Genomic DNA, 14,805 nt, shown 5'->3' with positions numbered 1-14,805 from the left:
AATGAGAAGGAATTGAAATGAAAGTGTGATACTCAACTTCCAAGAGATGGTAGATGGAAAGGTAGGAGGATCCGACAAGGTACAGTGTGTGGTTGGGGTGATGTGGAGGCTCGTTAGGTCTACATACAGGGAAGGTGGCGATGGTGCGTGTATAGATTGTGGAAGGAGAAGCGTAGCACAGTCGAGGAAAACTTGTGAAACTTGGTAGAGTGAAAAAACGGGTTTGGGAGAAGTTGAATCTGCTACAAAACATCAGTTAATGGTGTGCAAAGAGTGTTCTGAATAGGGTATTTGAAAAGATATGATTAGATTAAAAAGAGTGCAAACGAGGATATCAAGAAATGACAGCAAAGGAATACAAATTGATTCAAAAAATAAAATACCGCTGCGTCCTTTCGAGGCTGTTTACAATAGTGGACATCAGAGACTCATACAGTAATGAGGTAATAGCATAAAAGGCACAAAGATATTTCAAAGAGAAAAACCAAATAGTTTTCATAAATATCTATGGAGGTAAAAATAACGTCAGTCGTGGGTATGAAGAAATATATTCATAAAGTCTATATCTAAACTTATGTATGGTACTGCTACTCCAAGTGGTGAATCATTTCTGATGTTAAAGATCATTCTGAAGAAGTATTTCTCCTCATTCGAGGTAAAATGTTTACCCACGAGTTATTTTTTTATTCATTTATCTATTTTACTTTGTCGCTGTCTCCCACGTTAGCGAGGTAGCGCAAGGAAACAGACGAAAGAATGGCCCAACCCACCCACATACACATGTATATACATACACGTCCACACACGCAAATATACATACCTATACATCTCAACGTATACATATATATACACACACAGACATAAACATGTATACATATGTACATAATTCATAGTCTGCCTTTATTCATTCCCATCGCCACCCCGTCACACATAAAATAACAACCCCCTCCCCCCGCATGTGCACGAGGTAGCGCTAGGAAAAGACAACAAAGGCCACATTCGTTCACACTCAGTCTCTAGCTGTCATGTATAATGCACAGAAACCACAGCTCCCTTTCCACATCCAGGCCCCACAGAACTTTCCAGGGTTTACCCCAGACGCTTCACATTCCCTGGTTCAATCCACTGACAGCACGTCCACCCCGGTATGCCACATCATTCCAATTCACTCTATTCCTTGAACGCCTTTCACCCTCCTGCATGTTCAGGCCCCGATCACTCAAAATCTTTTTCACTCCATCTTTCCACCTCCAATCTGATCTCCCACTTCTCGTTCCCTCCACCTCTGACACATATATCCTCTTTGTCAATCTTTCCTCACTCATTCTCTCCATGTGACCAAATCATTTCAAAACAGCCTCTTCTGCTCTCTCAACCACACTCTTTTTATTACCACACATCTCTCTTACCCTAATATTACTTGCTCGATCAAACCACCTCACACCACACACACCACATATTGTCCTCAAACATCTCATTTCCAGCACATCCACCCTCCTTCGCACAACTCTATTTATAGCCCATGCCTCGCAACCATATGACATTGTTGGAACCACTGTTCCTTCAAACATACCCATTTTTGCTTTACGAGATAATGTTCTCGACTTTCACACATTCTTCAAGGCTCCCAAAACTTTCGCCCCCTCCCCAACCCTATGATTCACTTCCGCTTCCATGGTTCCATCGGCTGCCAAATCCATTCCCACATATCTTAAACACTTAACTTCCTTCAATTTTTCTCAATTCAAACTTACCTCCCAATTGACTTGTCCCTCAACCCTACTGTACCTAATAACCTTGCTTTTATTCATGTTTACTCTCAGCTTTCTTCTTTCACACACTTTACCAAACTCAGTCACCTGCTTCTGCAGTTTCTCACACGAATCAGCCACCAGCGCTGTATCATCAGCGAATAACAATTGACTCACTTCCCAAGCTCTCTCATCCACAACTGACTGCATACTTGCCCCTCTTTCCAAAACTCTTGCATTCACATCCCTTACAACCCCATCCATAAACAAATTAAACAACCATCATCACACACCCCTACCGCAAACCAACATTCACTGAGAACCAGTCACTTTCCTCTCTTCCTACACGTTCACATGCCTTACATCCTCGATAAAAACTTTTCACTGCGTCTAACAACTTGCCTCCCACACCATATATTCTTAATACCTTCCACAGAGCATCTCTATCAACTCTATCATATGCCTTCTCCAGATCCATAAATGCTACATACAAATCCATTTGCTTTTCTAAGTATTTCTCACATACATTCTTGAAAGCAAACACCTGATCCACACATCCTCTACCACTTCTGAAACCACACTGCTCTTCCCCAATCTGATGCTCTGTATATGCCTTCACCCTCTCAATCAATACCCTCCCATATAATTTCATAGGAATACTCAACAAACCTATACCTCTATAATTTGAGCACTCACTCTTATCCCCTTTGCCTTTGTACAAAATGCATTATGCAAGCATTCCACCAATCTTCAGGCACCTCACCATGAATCATACATACATTAAATAACCTTACCAACCAGTCAACAATACAGTCACCCCCTTTTTTTAATAAATCCCACTGCAACACCATCCAAACTTGCTGCCTTGCCGGCTTTCATCTTCCGCAAAGCTTTTATTACCTCTTTCCTGTTTACCATATCATTTTCCCTAACCCTCTCACTTTGCACACCATCTCGACCAAAACACCCTACATCTGCCACTCTATCACCAAACGCATTCAACAAACCTTCAAAATACTCACTCCATCTCTTTCTCACATCACCACTACTTGTTATCACCTCCCCATTAGGCCCCTTCACTGAAGTTCCCATTTGCTCCCTTGTCTTACGCAAGTTATTTACCTCCTTCCAAAACATCTTTTTATTCTCCCTAAAATTTAATGATACTCTCTCACCGCAACTCTCATTTGCCCTCTTTTTCACCTCTTGCACCTTTCTCTTGACCTCCTGCCTCTTTCTTTTATGCATCTCCCACTCATTTGCATTTTTTCCCTGCAAAAATCGTCCAAATGCCTCTCTCTTCTCTTTCACTAATAATCTTTCTTCTTCATCCCACCACTCACTACCCTTTCTAATCAACCCACCTCCCACGCTTCTCATGCCACAAGCATCTTCTGCGCAAGCCATCACTGCTTCCCTAAATACATCCCATTCCTCCCCCACTCCCCTTACCTCCTTTGTTCTCACCTTTTTCCATTCTGTACTCAGTCTCTCCTGGTACTTCCTCACATAAGTCTCCTTCCCAAGCTCACTTACTCTCACCACTCTCTTCACCCCAACATTCTCTCTTCTTTTCTGAAAACCCCTACAAATCTTCACCTTCACCTCCACAAGATAATGATCAGACATCCCTCCAGTTGCACCTCTAAGCACATTAACATCCAAAAGTCTCTCTTTCGCGCGCCTATGAATTAACACATAATCCAATAACGCTCTTTGGCCATCTCTCCTACTTACTTACGTATACTTATGTATATCTCGCTTTTTAAACCAGGTATTCCCAATCACCAGTCCTTCTTCAGCACATAAATCTACAAGCTCTTCACCATTTCCATTTACAACACTGAACACCCCATGTATACCAATTATTCCCTCAACTGCCACATTACGCACCTTTGCATTCAAATCATCCTTCACTATAACCCGGTCTTGTGCATCAAAACCACTAACACACTCATTCAGCTGCTCCCAAAACACTTGCCTCTCATGATCTTTCTTCTCATGCCCAGGTGCATATGCACCAATAATCACCCATCTCTCTCCATCAACTTTCAGTTTTACCCACATCAATCTCGAATTTACTTTCTTACCCTCTATCTCATACTCCCACAACTCCTGTTTCAGGAGTAGTGCTACTCCTTCCCTTGCTGTTATCCTCTCACTAACTCCTGACTTTACTCCCAAGACATTCCCAAACCACTCTTCCCCTTTACCCTTGAGCTTCGTTTCACTCAGAGCCAAAACGTCCAGGTTCCTTTCCTCAAACATACTACCTATCTCTCCTTTTTTCTCATCTTGGTTACATCCACACACATTTAGACACCCCAATCTGAACCTTCGAGGAGGATGAGCACTCCGCGCGTGACTCCTTCTTCTGATTCCCCTTTTATAAAGTTAAAACACAAGGAGGGGAGGGTTTCTGGCCCCCCGCTCCCGTCCCCTTTAGTCGCTTTCTACGACACGTGAGGAATGCGTGGGAAGTATTCTTTCTCCCCTATCCCCAGGGATATATATATATATATATATATATATATATATATATATATATATATATATATTTCCCGCTAACGCGGGAAATGGCAAATGCGTATGAAAAAAAGATTCAGCGGTAAATGCTCAGGGTCTTCATTGTGGTAGTTGGATCGAGAGCATGAAAGGTCTTGAAATAATTTGAATCAGTGTTTGCAAAGTGGTATGGACGGGCGGCGTCCAGAGCACAAACAAGACAGCAGGACTCACGTATGTCTTGGGGTGCGGGCCTTCTACACGTCTAGTAGGCTGATGTTTAAGACTGCGTTGGGAGAGCTGTTTTTTAGTATTTGTCGAGCTATTTCGGTCTGCATATTTGTCAGTGTTGCGCTTGGTGATTGGGGGATCTCTATGTTTGGGTTGCCGGAGTGTGTGGTAGGGATAAGCTTTTCATTTCAATGTGGAGATCAGTGGTTAGTTATGGAGTGGTCTGCACGGGAAGAGTCTAGTAATGCTGAGAAGAACTGAGTGTTGAGAATCCTGGAGTGGGACTGTATTTGGAGGACCTTTGTTTCATGTTGTAGGTGTTGAGTATTTACGGTTGCGTGGCAGTCAATGATTCTGCGGGTACTCTGGTTTGTTTTGCGGCTTTGTTGTATTTGCTTCTGAGAAAGTGGACGGCCGTGGAGGTGAGGCGTTTTTCCAAAGACCTGCACTCCTTGCTCGTATTAAACGCCCTTTTAACTCTTTTTCACTAACACCTTCCTTATGACACCACTCGCTACCCTTCTCACACGCCCACATCCCACCCTCTGCATGCCACCCACTTCCCTTGTACACGTAAGCAGAGTTTCCCTAGATACCTCGCTTTCTTCATCCACCCCCTTAGTTTCGTTTGCTCTCACATTCCACCATTCTTCACCCAATCTTTGTACTTAGGGAAGGATAGGAATGGATTATCCCGTAAGATATGGATGTAAATGGATTCCGTATTAATACAAGACTTTAAACAAAGTTCGCTCACTTTCATCACCCTCTTTTCAACAATATCATTTCCTCTTTTCCTGAAACGTCTGCAAAGTTTCACCCTCGCCTCGTCTCCACCAAGAAGATATCAGGCATCCTGCCAGGTCCCCCTGTTAACATACTTATGTCCAAAGTCTCTCTATCACGTCTATCAGTTAGGACGTATTCCATTAATGCCCGCTTACCATCGTACTCACTGACCCACGTATACTTATGTATGTCCCTCATTTTCAGCACCATTTCCTTCTCGGCACAGAGTTCAGCCATTTTTTATTCAACGTGGTTACTCTGTGCCCCTCAACTATAACCTCAACTGCCACATCGCCAACTCTTGTTTTCATGTCATTCGTAATTGTCACCCAGTCCCTCACATCAGTTCGCTGACGCACTCACGTAGCTCTTCGTAAGACCCGCGCCTCTCTTCCTCACTTCTTTCGTTACCAGGTACATTGCACCAGTAATCTTACACCTCTCGTAATCCAACTACATTTTCTACGCACATCAGTCTGAGGTTCATAGCCTTATACTCCTCCCCACATTCCCATAACTCATCCTTCACCAGAAGTGCCACCCAACTTCACACGAATCCCAGACTTTACTCCTGGCACTTTCCAAACCATTTTTTCCCATTTCCTTGAGATTTACTTCACTGGGAGCCAGAACATCTAGGTTTTTCTGCTGCATATATTCATATAGAGAGAGAAATCCTGCCCGTATGAATATGATTATGAAACCATGATGTCCTTCCACAGAACTAGTGTGGCTGAACATAATCCTGACCACAGTAGGCAGGTTCTTCAACTCAGCCGCCTTTGCCTTGGTCTTTATCTACTCGACGGAGTTGGTGCCGACAGGTGTGAGGAACGTGGCCTTGGGCACCTCCTCCGTCTGTGCCAGGCTCGGGTCTGCTATCGCTCCCTTCATCGTCGACCTCCTGGTAAGACCTACTGAAACTAGTTAAGAATGTACATGATTCTACACCTCTTGTCTTTTGGTTGTTTTCAACCTGTCCACCACATGTTTCTATTCCTTGATTTTAAGATATATTACATTTCTCTACGTTTCGTTTTCACTGTATCCATCTTCCACCTCATTGATTTAGGGTTTATCTTTTCCTAGATTATATTTTTGTCTTTTTATTTTCCTTCTGCCAATAAATACTTCCACTGTTTCTTGCTTTCTCCTTCTGTATATTTGCATCTCTCGTTATATTCCTCTGCATCCGCCTGTGTTTTTCAAAGTGATCTTCCTCGTATCTTTTCCTTATACTTCTATTTTTCTGTTCAGCTCTTCTCCCCCCCCCCCCCCCGCCTTACACTACTCACACCCCCCTCCCCCAACACTAACCACACCTTCCCCCCCCACATCACCCACACCTCTGTCTCCCCCTACATCACCCACACCTCTGTCTCCCCCTACATCACCCACACCTCTGTCTCCCCCTACATCACCCACACCTCTGTCTCCCCCTACATCACCCACACCTCTGTCTCCCCCCACATCACCCACACCTCTGTCTCCCCCTACATCACCCACACCTCTGTCTCCCCCTACATCACCCACACCTCTGTCTCCCCCTACATCACCCACACCTCTGTCTCCCCCTACATCACCCACACCTCTGTCTCCCCCTACATCACCCACACCTCTGTCTCCCCCTACATCACCCACACCTCTGTCTCCCCCTACATCACCCACACCTCTGTCTCCCCCTACATCATCCACACCTCTGTCTCCCCCTACATCACCCACACCTCTGTCTCCCCCTACATCACCCACACCACTGTCTCCCCCTCCAGCATCCACACCTCACCACCTGCACCACCTGCACCACCCACACCTCACCACCTGTATCACCCACGCCTCATCACCTGCACCACCCACACCTCACCACCAACACCACCCACGCCTCACCACTTGCACCACCCACACCTCACCACCTGCACCATCCACGCCTCACCACCTGCACCATCTACATTTCACCACCTGCACTTTCCACGCCTCACCACCTGCACCACCCATGTCTCGCCACCTGCACCACCCACACCTCACCACCTACATCATCCACGCCTCACCACCAGCATCACCTACGTTTCACCACCTGCACCATCCACGCCTCACCACCTGCATCATCCATGTCTCTCCACCTGCACCACCCACGCCTCACCACCTGCACCACCGGCACCACCCATACCTCACCACCTGCACACCCGCGCCTCACCACCTGCACCACTCACGCTTCACCACCTGCATCACCCACTCCTCACCACCTGCATCACCCACTCTTCACCATCTGCACCATCAAATCCTCACCACCTGCACCGCCCACGCCTCATCATCTGCAACACTCACGGCTCACCACCTGCACCACCCACGCCTCACCAACTACACCACCCACGCCTCACCATTTGCACTATCTAAACCTCACCACCTGCACCACCCACGCCCCACCACCTGCACCACCCACGCCTCACCACCTACACCACACACACCTCACCACCTGCACCATCCACGCCTCACCACCTGCACCGCCTACGCCTCGCCACCTGCACTACCCACGCCTCACCACCTGCACCATTCACGCCTCATCACCTGCACCACCCACATCTCACCACCTGCACCATCCATGCTTCACCATCTGCACCACCCACGCCTCACCACCTGCACTACCCACGCCTCACCACCTGCACCACCCACGCCTCACCACCTGCACCATTCACGCCTCATCACCTGCACCACCCACATCTCACCACCTGCACCATCCACGCTTCACCATCTGCACCACCCACGCCTCACCACCTGCACCACCCACATCTCACCGTCTGCACCATCTACGCCTCATCACATGTACTACCCACGCCTCACCACCCGCACCACCTGCAACATCCACGCCTCACCACCTGCACCACCCGTGCCTTGCCACCTGCACCATCCACGCCTCACCACCTCCACCACCCACGCCTCACCACCTGCATCATCCACACCTCACCATCTGCACCATCCACGCCTCACCACCTGCACCACCCACGTCTCACCACCTAAACCATCGACGCCTCACCACCACCACCCACACCTCACCACCTTCACCATCCACGCCTCACCACCTGCACCACCCATGCCTCACCACCTGCACCATCCACACCTCACCACCTACATCACCCACTCCTCACCACCTGCATCACCCACTCTTCACCATCTGCACCATCCAATCCTCACCACCTGCAAGACCCACGCCACCACCTGCACCACTCACGGCTCACCACCTGCACCACCCACGCCTCACCAACTACACCATCCACGCCTCACCATTTGCACCATCTAAACCCCACCACCTGCACCACCCACGCCTCACCACCTGCACCACCCACGCCTCACCATCTACACCACCCACACCTCACCACCTGCACCATTCACGCCTCACCACCTCCACCACCCACGCCTCACCACCTGCACTACCCACGCCTCACCACCTGCACCATCCACATCTCACCACCACCACCCACACCTCACCACCAGCACCACCCACGCCTCACCACCAGCACCACCCACGCTTCACCATCTGCACCGCCCATCCCTCAACACCTGCACCACCCAAACCTCTCCACCTGCACCATCCACGCCTCACCACCTCCACCACCCACACCTCACCACCTGCACCATCCACGCCTCACCACCTCCACCACTCACACCTCACCACCTTCACCATCCACGCCTCACCACCTACATCATCCACACCTCACCACCTGCACCATCCACGCCTCACCACCTGCACCACCCACGCCTCACCACCTACACCATCCACGCCTCACCACCTACACCATCCACGCCTCACCACCTGCACCACCCGTGCCTCACCACCTGCACCATCCACGCCTCACCACATGCACCACCCACATCTCACCACCTGCACCATTCACGCCTCACCACCTACACCATCCACGCCTCACCACCTGCATCACCCATGCCTCACCTCCTGCACTATCCACACCTCACCACTTGCACCACCCACGCCTTATCACCTGTACCACCCACGCCTCATCGCCTGCACCACCTGCACCACCCACGCCTCACACCCTGCACCACGCACACCTCACCACCTGCACCATCCACGCCTCACCACCTGCACCACCCGCGCCTTACCACCTGCACCATCCACGCATCACCACCTCCACCACCCACACCTCACCACCTGCACCATCCACGCCTCATTACCTGCACCACCCGCGCCCCTCACCTGCACCATCCACGCCTCACCACCTGCATCACCCATGCCTCACCGCCTACACCATCCACGCCTCACCGACACCACCCACACCTCACCACGTTCACCACCCACGCCTCACCACCTGCACCACCCGTGCCTCACCACCTGCACCATCCACGCCTCACCACCTCCACCACCCACACCTCACCACCTGCACCATCCACACCTCACCACCTGCACCACCCATGCCTCATTACATGTACTACCCACGCCTCACCGCCTGCACCACCTGCACCACCCACGCCTCACCACCTGCATCACCCACTCCTCCACCTGCACCACCCGTGCCTCGCCACCTGCACCACCTGCACCATCCACACCCCACCACCTTCACCATCCACGCCGCACCACTTGCACCATCCATGCCTCACCAACTGCACTATCTGCGCCTCACCACCTGTACCATCCACGCCTCACCATCTGCAAAAGCCATGCCTCATCACCTACACCATCCACGCCTCATCATCTGCACCGCTCATGCCTCAGCACCTGCACCACCTACACCATCCATGACTCACCACCTGCACCACCCACATCTCACAACCCGCACCATCTACGCCTCACCACCTGCACCATCCACGCCTCACCACCTGCACCATCCACGCCTCACCATCTGCAAAATCCATGCCTCTTCACCTACACCAATCCACGCCTCATCACCTGCACCACCTATGCTTCAGCACCTGTACCACTTACACCATCCACGACTCACCACCTGCACCACCTGCACCACTCACGCTTCACCACCTGCACCACCCACGCCTTACCACCTGCACCATCCACGCCTCACCACCTCCACCACCAACACCTCATCACCTGCACCATCCATGCCTCACCACCTGCACCACCCGTGCCCCTCATCTGCACCATCTACGCCTCACCACCTGCATCATCCACACCTCACCATCTGCACCATCCACATCTCACCACCTGCACCACCCACCCCTCACCCCCTACACCATCCACGCCTCACCCACCTGCACCATTCACGCCTCACCACATGCACCATCCACTCCTCACTACCTGCACCACCCACGCCTCACCACCTGCATCACCCACGCCACACCACCTGCATCATCCACACCTCACCACCTGCACCACCTACGCCTCATCACCTGTACCACCTACGACTCACCGCCTGCACCACCTGCACCACCCACGCCTCACCACCTGCACCACCTGCACCATCCACGCCTCAACACCTTCACCATCCACGCCTAACCACCTTCACCACCTACACCTCACCACCTGCACCATCCACGCCTCACCACCTCCACCATCCGCGCCTTACCACCTGCACAATCCACGCCTCACCACTTCCACTACCCACACCTCACCACCTGCACCATCCACGCCTCACCACCTGCACCATCCACGACTCACCACCTGCACCACTTGCACCACTCACGCCTCACCCCCTGCACCACCCGCGCCTTACCACCTGCACCATCCACGACTCACCACCTGCGCCTTATCACCTGCACCATCCACGCCTCACCACCTGCACCACTCGCGCCCCTCACCTTCACCATCCACGCCTCACCACATTCACCATCCATGCTTCATCACCTGCACCACCCTCGCCTCACCATCTGCACCATCCACGCCTCACCACCTCCACCACCCACACTTCACCACCTGCACCATCCACGCCTCACCACCTGCACCACCCACGCCTCACCACCTGCATCACCCACGCCTCCACCTGCATCACACACGCCTCACCACTTGCACCACCCACGCCTCATCACCTCCACCACCCACGCCTCACCGCCTGCACCACCGACGCCTCACCATCTTCACCATCCACATCATCTACGCCCCACCACCTTCACCATCAAAGCCTCAACACCTTCACCACCCACACCTCACCACCTGCACAATCCACGTCTCACCACTTGCACTACCCACGCCTCACCACCTGCACCATCCACGCCTCACCATCTGCAAAATCCATGCCTCATCACCTACACCATCCATGCCTCATCATCTACACCGCCCATGCCTCACCGCTTGCACCACCTACACCATCCACGCCTCACCACCCTCACCACTCACGCCTCACCACCTGCACCACCCATGCCTCACCACCTGCACCATCCACGCCTCACCATCTGCAAAATTCATGCCTCACCATCTTCACCATCCACGCCACATCATCTACACCACCCATGCCTCACCATCTTCACCACCTACACCATCCACGCGTCACCACCTTCACCACCTACACCAACCACGCCTCACCACCTGCACTACCCACGCCTCACCACCTGCACCACCCACGCCTCATCATCTGCACCATCCATGCCTCACCTCCTGCACCATCCACGCCTCACCACCTGCATCATCCATGCCTCACCACCTGCACCATCCATGCCTCACCACTTGCACCACCTACACCATCCACGCCTTACCACCTGCACCACCCATGCCGCACCACCTGCACCACCTACACCATCCACGCCTCACCACCTGCACCTCCCATGCCTCACCACCTTCACCATCCATGCCTTACCCCCAAGATCTTTCTGGATGTTACAGATGTCAACTTCGATCCTTCCTCATGTCCTCGTCGTCATCATCATCCACGTCATATCTACTAGTTATCCCTCTTCCTTTCCATTTTCTATGAAGCAGTTGGTCCTCCATTCATCTCCTTGCCACTGTTGGCTCAGGGTGAATGATTTTATGAAGACAGAGTTGTACATAGAATTACATAGATACGCAGACCACACAGAGCCACGGTTCAACCGAAGTGGTCTAGCCTTAACACTGATGAAAAAGATGCAGTCATCCCCTTAAAAGCAGTAAAAGTAAAGGAAAGCAAAGCAAAGGCTCTCTCTCTCTCTCTCTCTCTCTCTCTCTCTCTCTCTCTCTCTCTCTCTCTCTCTCTCTCTCTCTCTCTCTCTCTCTCTCTCTCTCTCTCTCTCTCTCTCTCTCCTTCAACATGTCTCGGAGCCGCCCTTTGCTTAGAGATATTAAACTGATTTGCCGCAGTCTGTCTTCGTATGGTTGGTTACGTAAGGAAGGAATCAATTTGGTTGCTCTTCGCTGCAGTGCCTCCAATTTAAGAACATCCTTACTTACGCGGTGGGCCTAGAACTGCACTACGTACTCGAGGTGGGGTCTAACTAAAGCATAATGGCAACAGCGCATCCCTGCTGTTGTATGTCAAGTTTCATGTTTATGAATCTTAACATCCTATTTGCTTTTTTCTGACAGTTTCATGGCAGTGTTGGGAGAATCGCTGGTTGTTGGAGACAGTGACCCTTGGATCCCTCACACCAGGGGTGTCCTATCTATCTTATGGCCCAGCAGTTCATAATCGACTTTCTTATTGAGGTTTCCTACTTGTAACAGCTGATATATGTTGAGGTAAAGTGGCAATTGCCATATATATACTCGACGACTGAGGGTATATCATCTAGATCCTCTGGTAATTTTAGCCTACCCTACCTTTAGTCGATATGGCATTGCCGATCTTTGTGTCATCTTAGATTTGGTCACTGATTTATTCAGACGTACGTCAATATTACTGATATAAATGATGAAAAGTACACGCCTAAAGACGTAACCCCAGGAGGCTTCTCGAGTTAGGGGTGACCACACTGACTACGACTCTGCCTCCGATCACGCGACTAGGCTTCTGTCCAATTTCCCATGCAGGACCTGTACTTTATGTATCAGCATAATTTGCGGGACTTGGTCGAATGATTTTTTGGAAGTTTATAAATGTATCTATTGCTTTAGCTATGTTGTGCGTATTGAATGATTTATGGTAAAATTCAAAAAGGTTTGTAAAGCAAGATCTACGCCTTTTAAAACCATGTTGTGCATTACTGATCAGACTTTGTTGATTGTAGTATGAATTCTATCTATATTCAACTCCAGAAGTTTACATATAATTGACGTGAGGCTTAAAGGACGGTAATTTCCAAGCATTTCATGGAGAGAGAGAGAGAGAGAGAGAGAGAGAGAGAGAGAGAGAGAGAGAGAGAGAGAGAGAGAGAGAGACCATCACTAACCATCTGACGTGTTCCTTCAGGGGGAGGTCCACTACGCGGTTCCCTCGACGGTCTTCGGACTGCTGTCCCTCGCCGCTGGTCTGCTCGCCCTCCTGCTGCCTGAGACCGGCAAGACCAGACTGCCGGAGACCGTGGAGGAAGTGGAGGCCATGCCCAGGTAGAGGCCAGAGTGGCAACTAGAGACCCTTGACCAGGACACCTGAAACACATCAAACCTGGTCTGAGATCTGGGTAACTTAAGACCAGTGCAAAGGAAGAGGAGAACCTGAAGTCCGAGAGAAAGAGGAAAACGTAAAGAAAAGAAAGAAGTGGAAGCAAATCTATGACATTACACATCTTGAGGAACTGAAGGGCAAATCTAGCCTGAATGTCGTACAAGTGTAGCCAGACGACAGAGTGAGTCACTCGTTAAAGACAGAAATTAGATAGTTGATATTGAGGTCAGATAGTATATCAGTGGAGATGAAGGAGACGTGATGTGATTGTGGCAGGGAAGGAAAGAAAATTTTCAATACTAAGCTAAATACTTGATCTTAATTTTGTTCTTAAGAACTATCTAGAAATCCTCCTTTCATTGTGAATCATTTCTCATTCTCTTTCACCGAGACATTAGCTCATGCAAGTGCAGTGGCATCATGAGCCACACGTGTGTTCTGCCTTCCCTCAACCGCAGCGGTGTAGAGTCCAAGGATTCATCCCGAATGCAAAGTATTGTTCTCTGGATTCATTTCATGAGTAATCATGTGGGTCTGTAATACGGGCTCTGGATCGATGTCGGCTGGAAAGCTTCCTGCTAGCAACACGATTTTGGGACAACGAGACAGAAGGCAACATTGAATCTTACCGTCAAACTTCGACTTACGGCATCCTACCAACAGAACCTGGCCAAATTCTTCGGTAGTACACCAGAGGGAGATTCTCGACGGCTAAATTCACACTGGGTCGTTTCTGGTGAGCCTTTTTCTCTGTAGTTAACTGTAGTTCTCTTCTTAGTTGTTTGTCTTGTATTGTCTGGTCAATAATCATCTCTTCGTAGTCCGGTTGACAGTTGTGTGGCTTCACATTTCTGTTTGAAAATTATCTGGTTTGTTGGTAGATGTTTTGTCAGTATTTGTTTGGTTGGCATCTGTTTGATTGGTAGCTATCTAGTCGGCACTTGACTGGTTGTTAGCAGTTGTCTGACTGGAAGCTAACTGGTGGGTAGTTGTTGAGCTGGTGGTTGTTCGGGTGGCAGCTGCCATGTTGGCATTTGTCTGGTCGGCAGTTGTAT

At 50.2% G+C, this 14,805-nt stretch overlaps 1 protein-coding gene across 1 annotated transcript in view; it reads left to right on the top strand.

The window, feature by feature from the left end:
* LOC139761947 (organic cation transporter protein-like) overlaps positions 1-14,064 on the top strand; it is a 145,038-nt gene extending 130,974 nt beyond the window's left edge. The window contains exons 12-13 of the mRNA XM_071686654.1: positions 5,999-6,183; positions 13,556-14,064. Coding sequence (XP_071542755.1) covers positions 5,999-6,183; positions 13,556-13,696 — 326 coding nt within the window. The 3' untranslated portion in view covers positions 13,697-14,064. The remainder of the gene's footprint in view (positions 1-5,998; positions 6,184-13,555) is intronic.
* The last annotated feature ends 741 nt before the right edge of the window (positions 14,065-14,805 follow it).

This window comes from Panulirus ornatus, chromosome 42 (assembly GCF_036320965.1).
Source record: "Panulirus ornatus isolate Po-2019 chromosome 42, ASM3632096v1, whole genome shotgun sequence".
NCBI classification, from domain to species: Eukaryota; Metazoa; Arthropoda; class Malacostraca; order Decapoda; family Palinuridae; genus Panulirus; species Panulirus ornatus.
The sequence above is the reverse complement of the archived record's forward strand: the minus strand, read 5'-3'. Positions and strand labels throughout refer to the sequence as shown.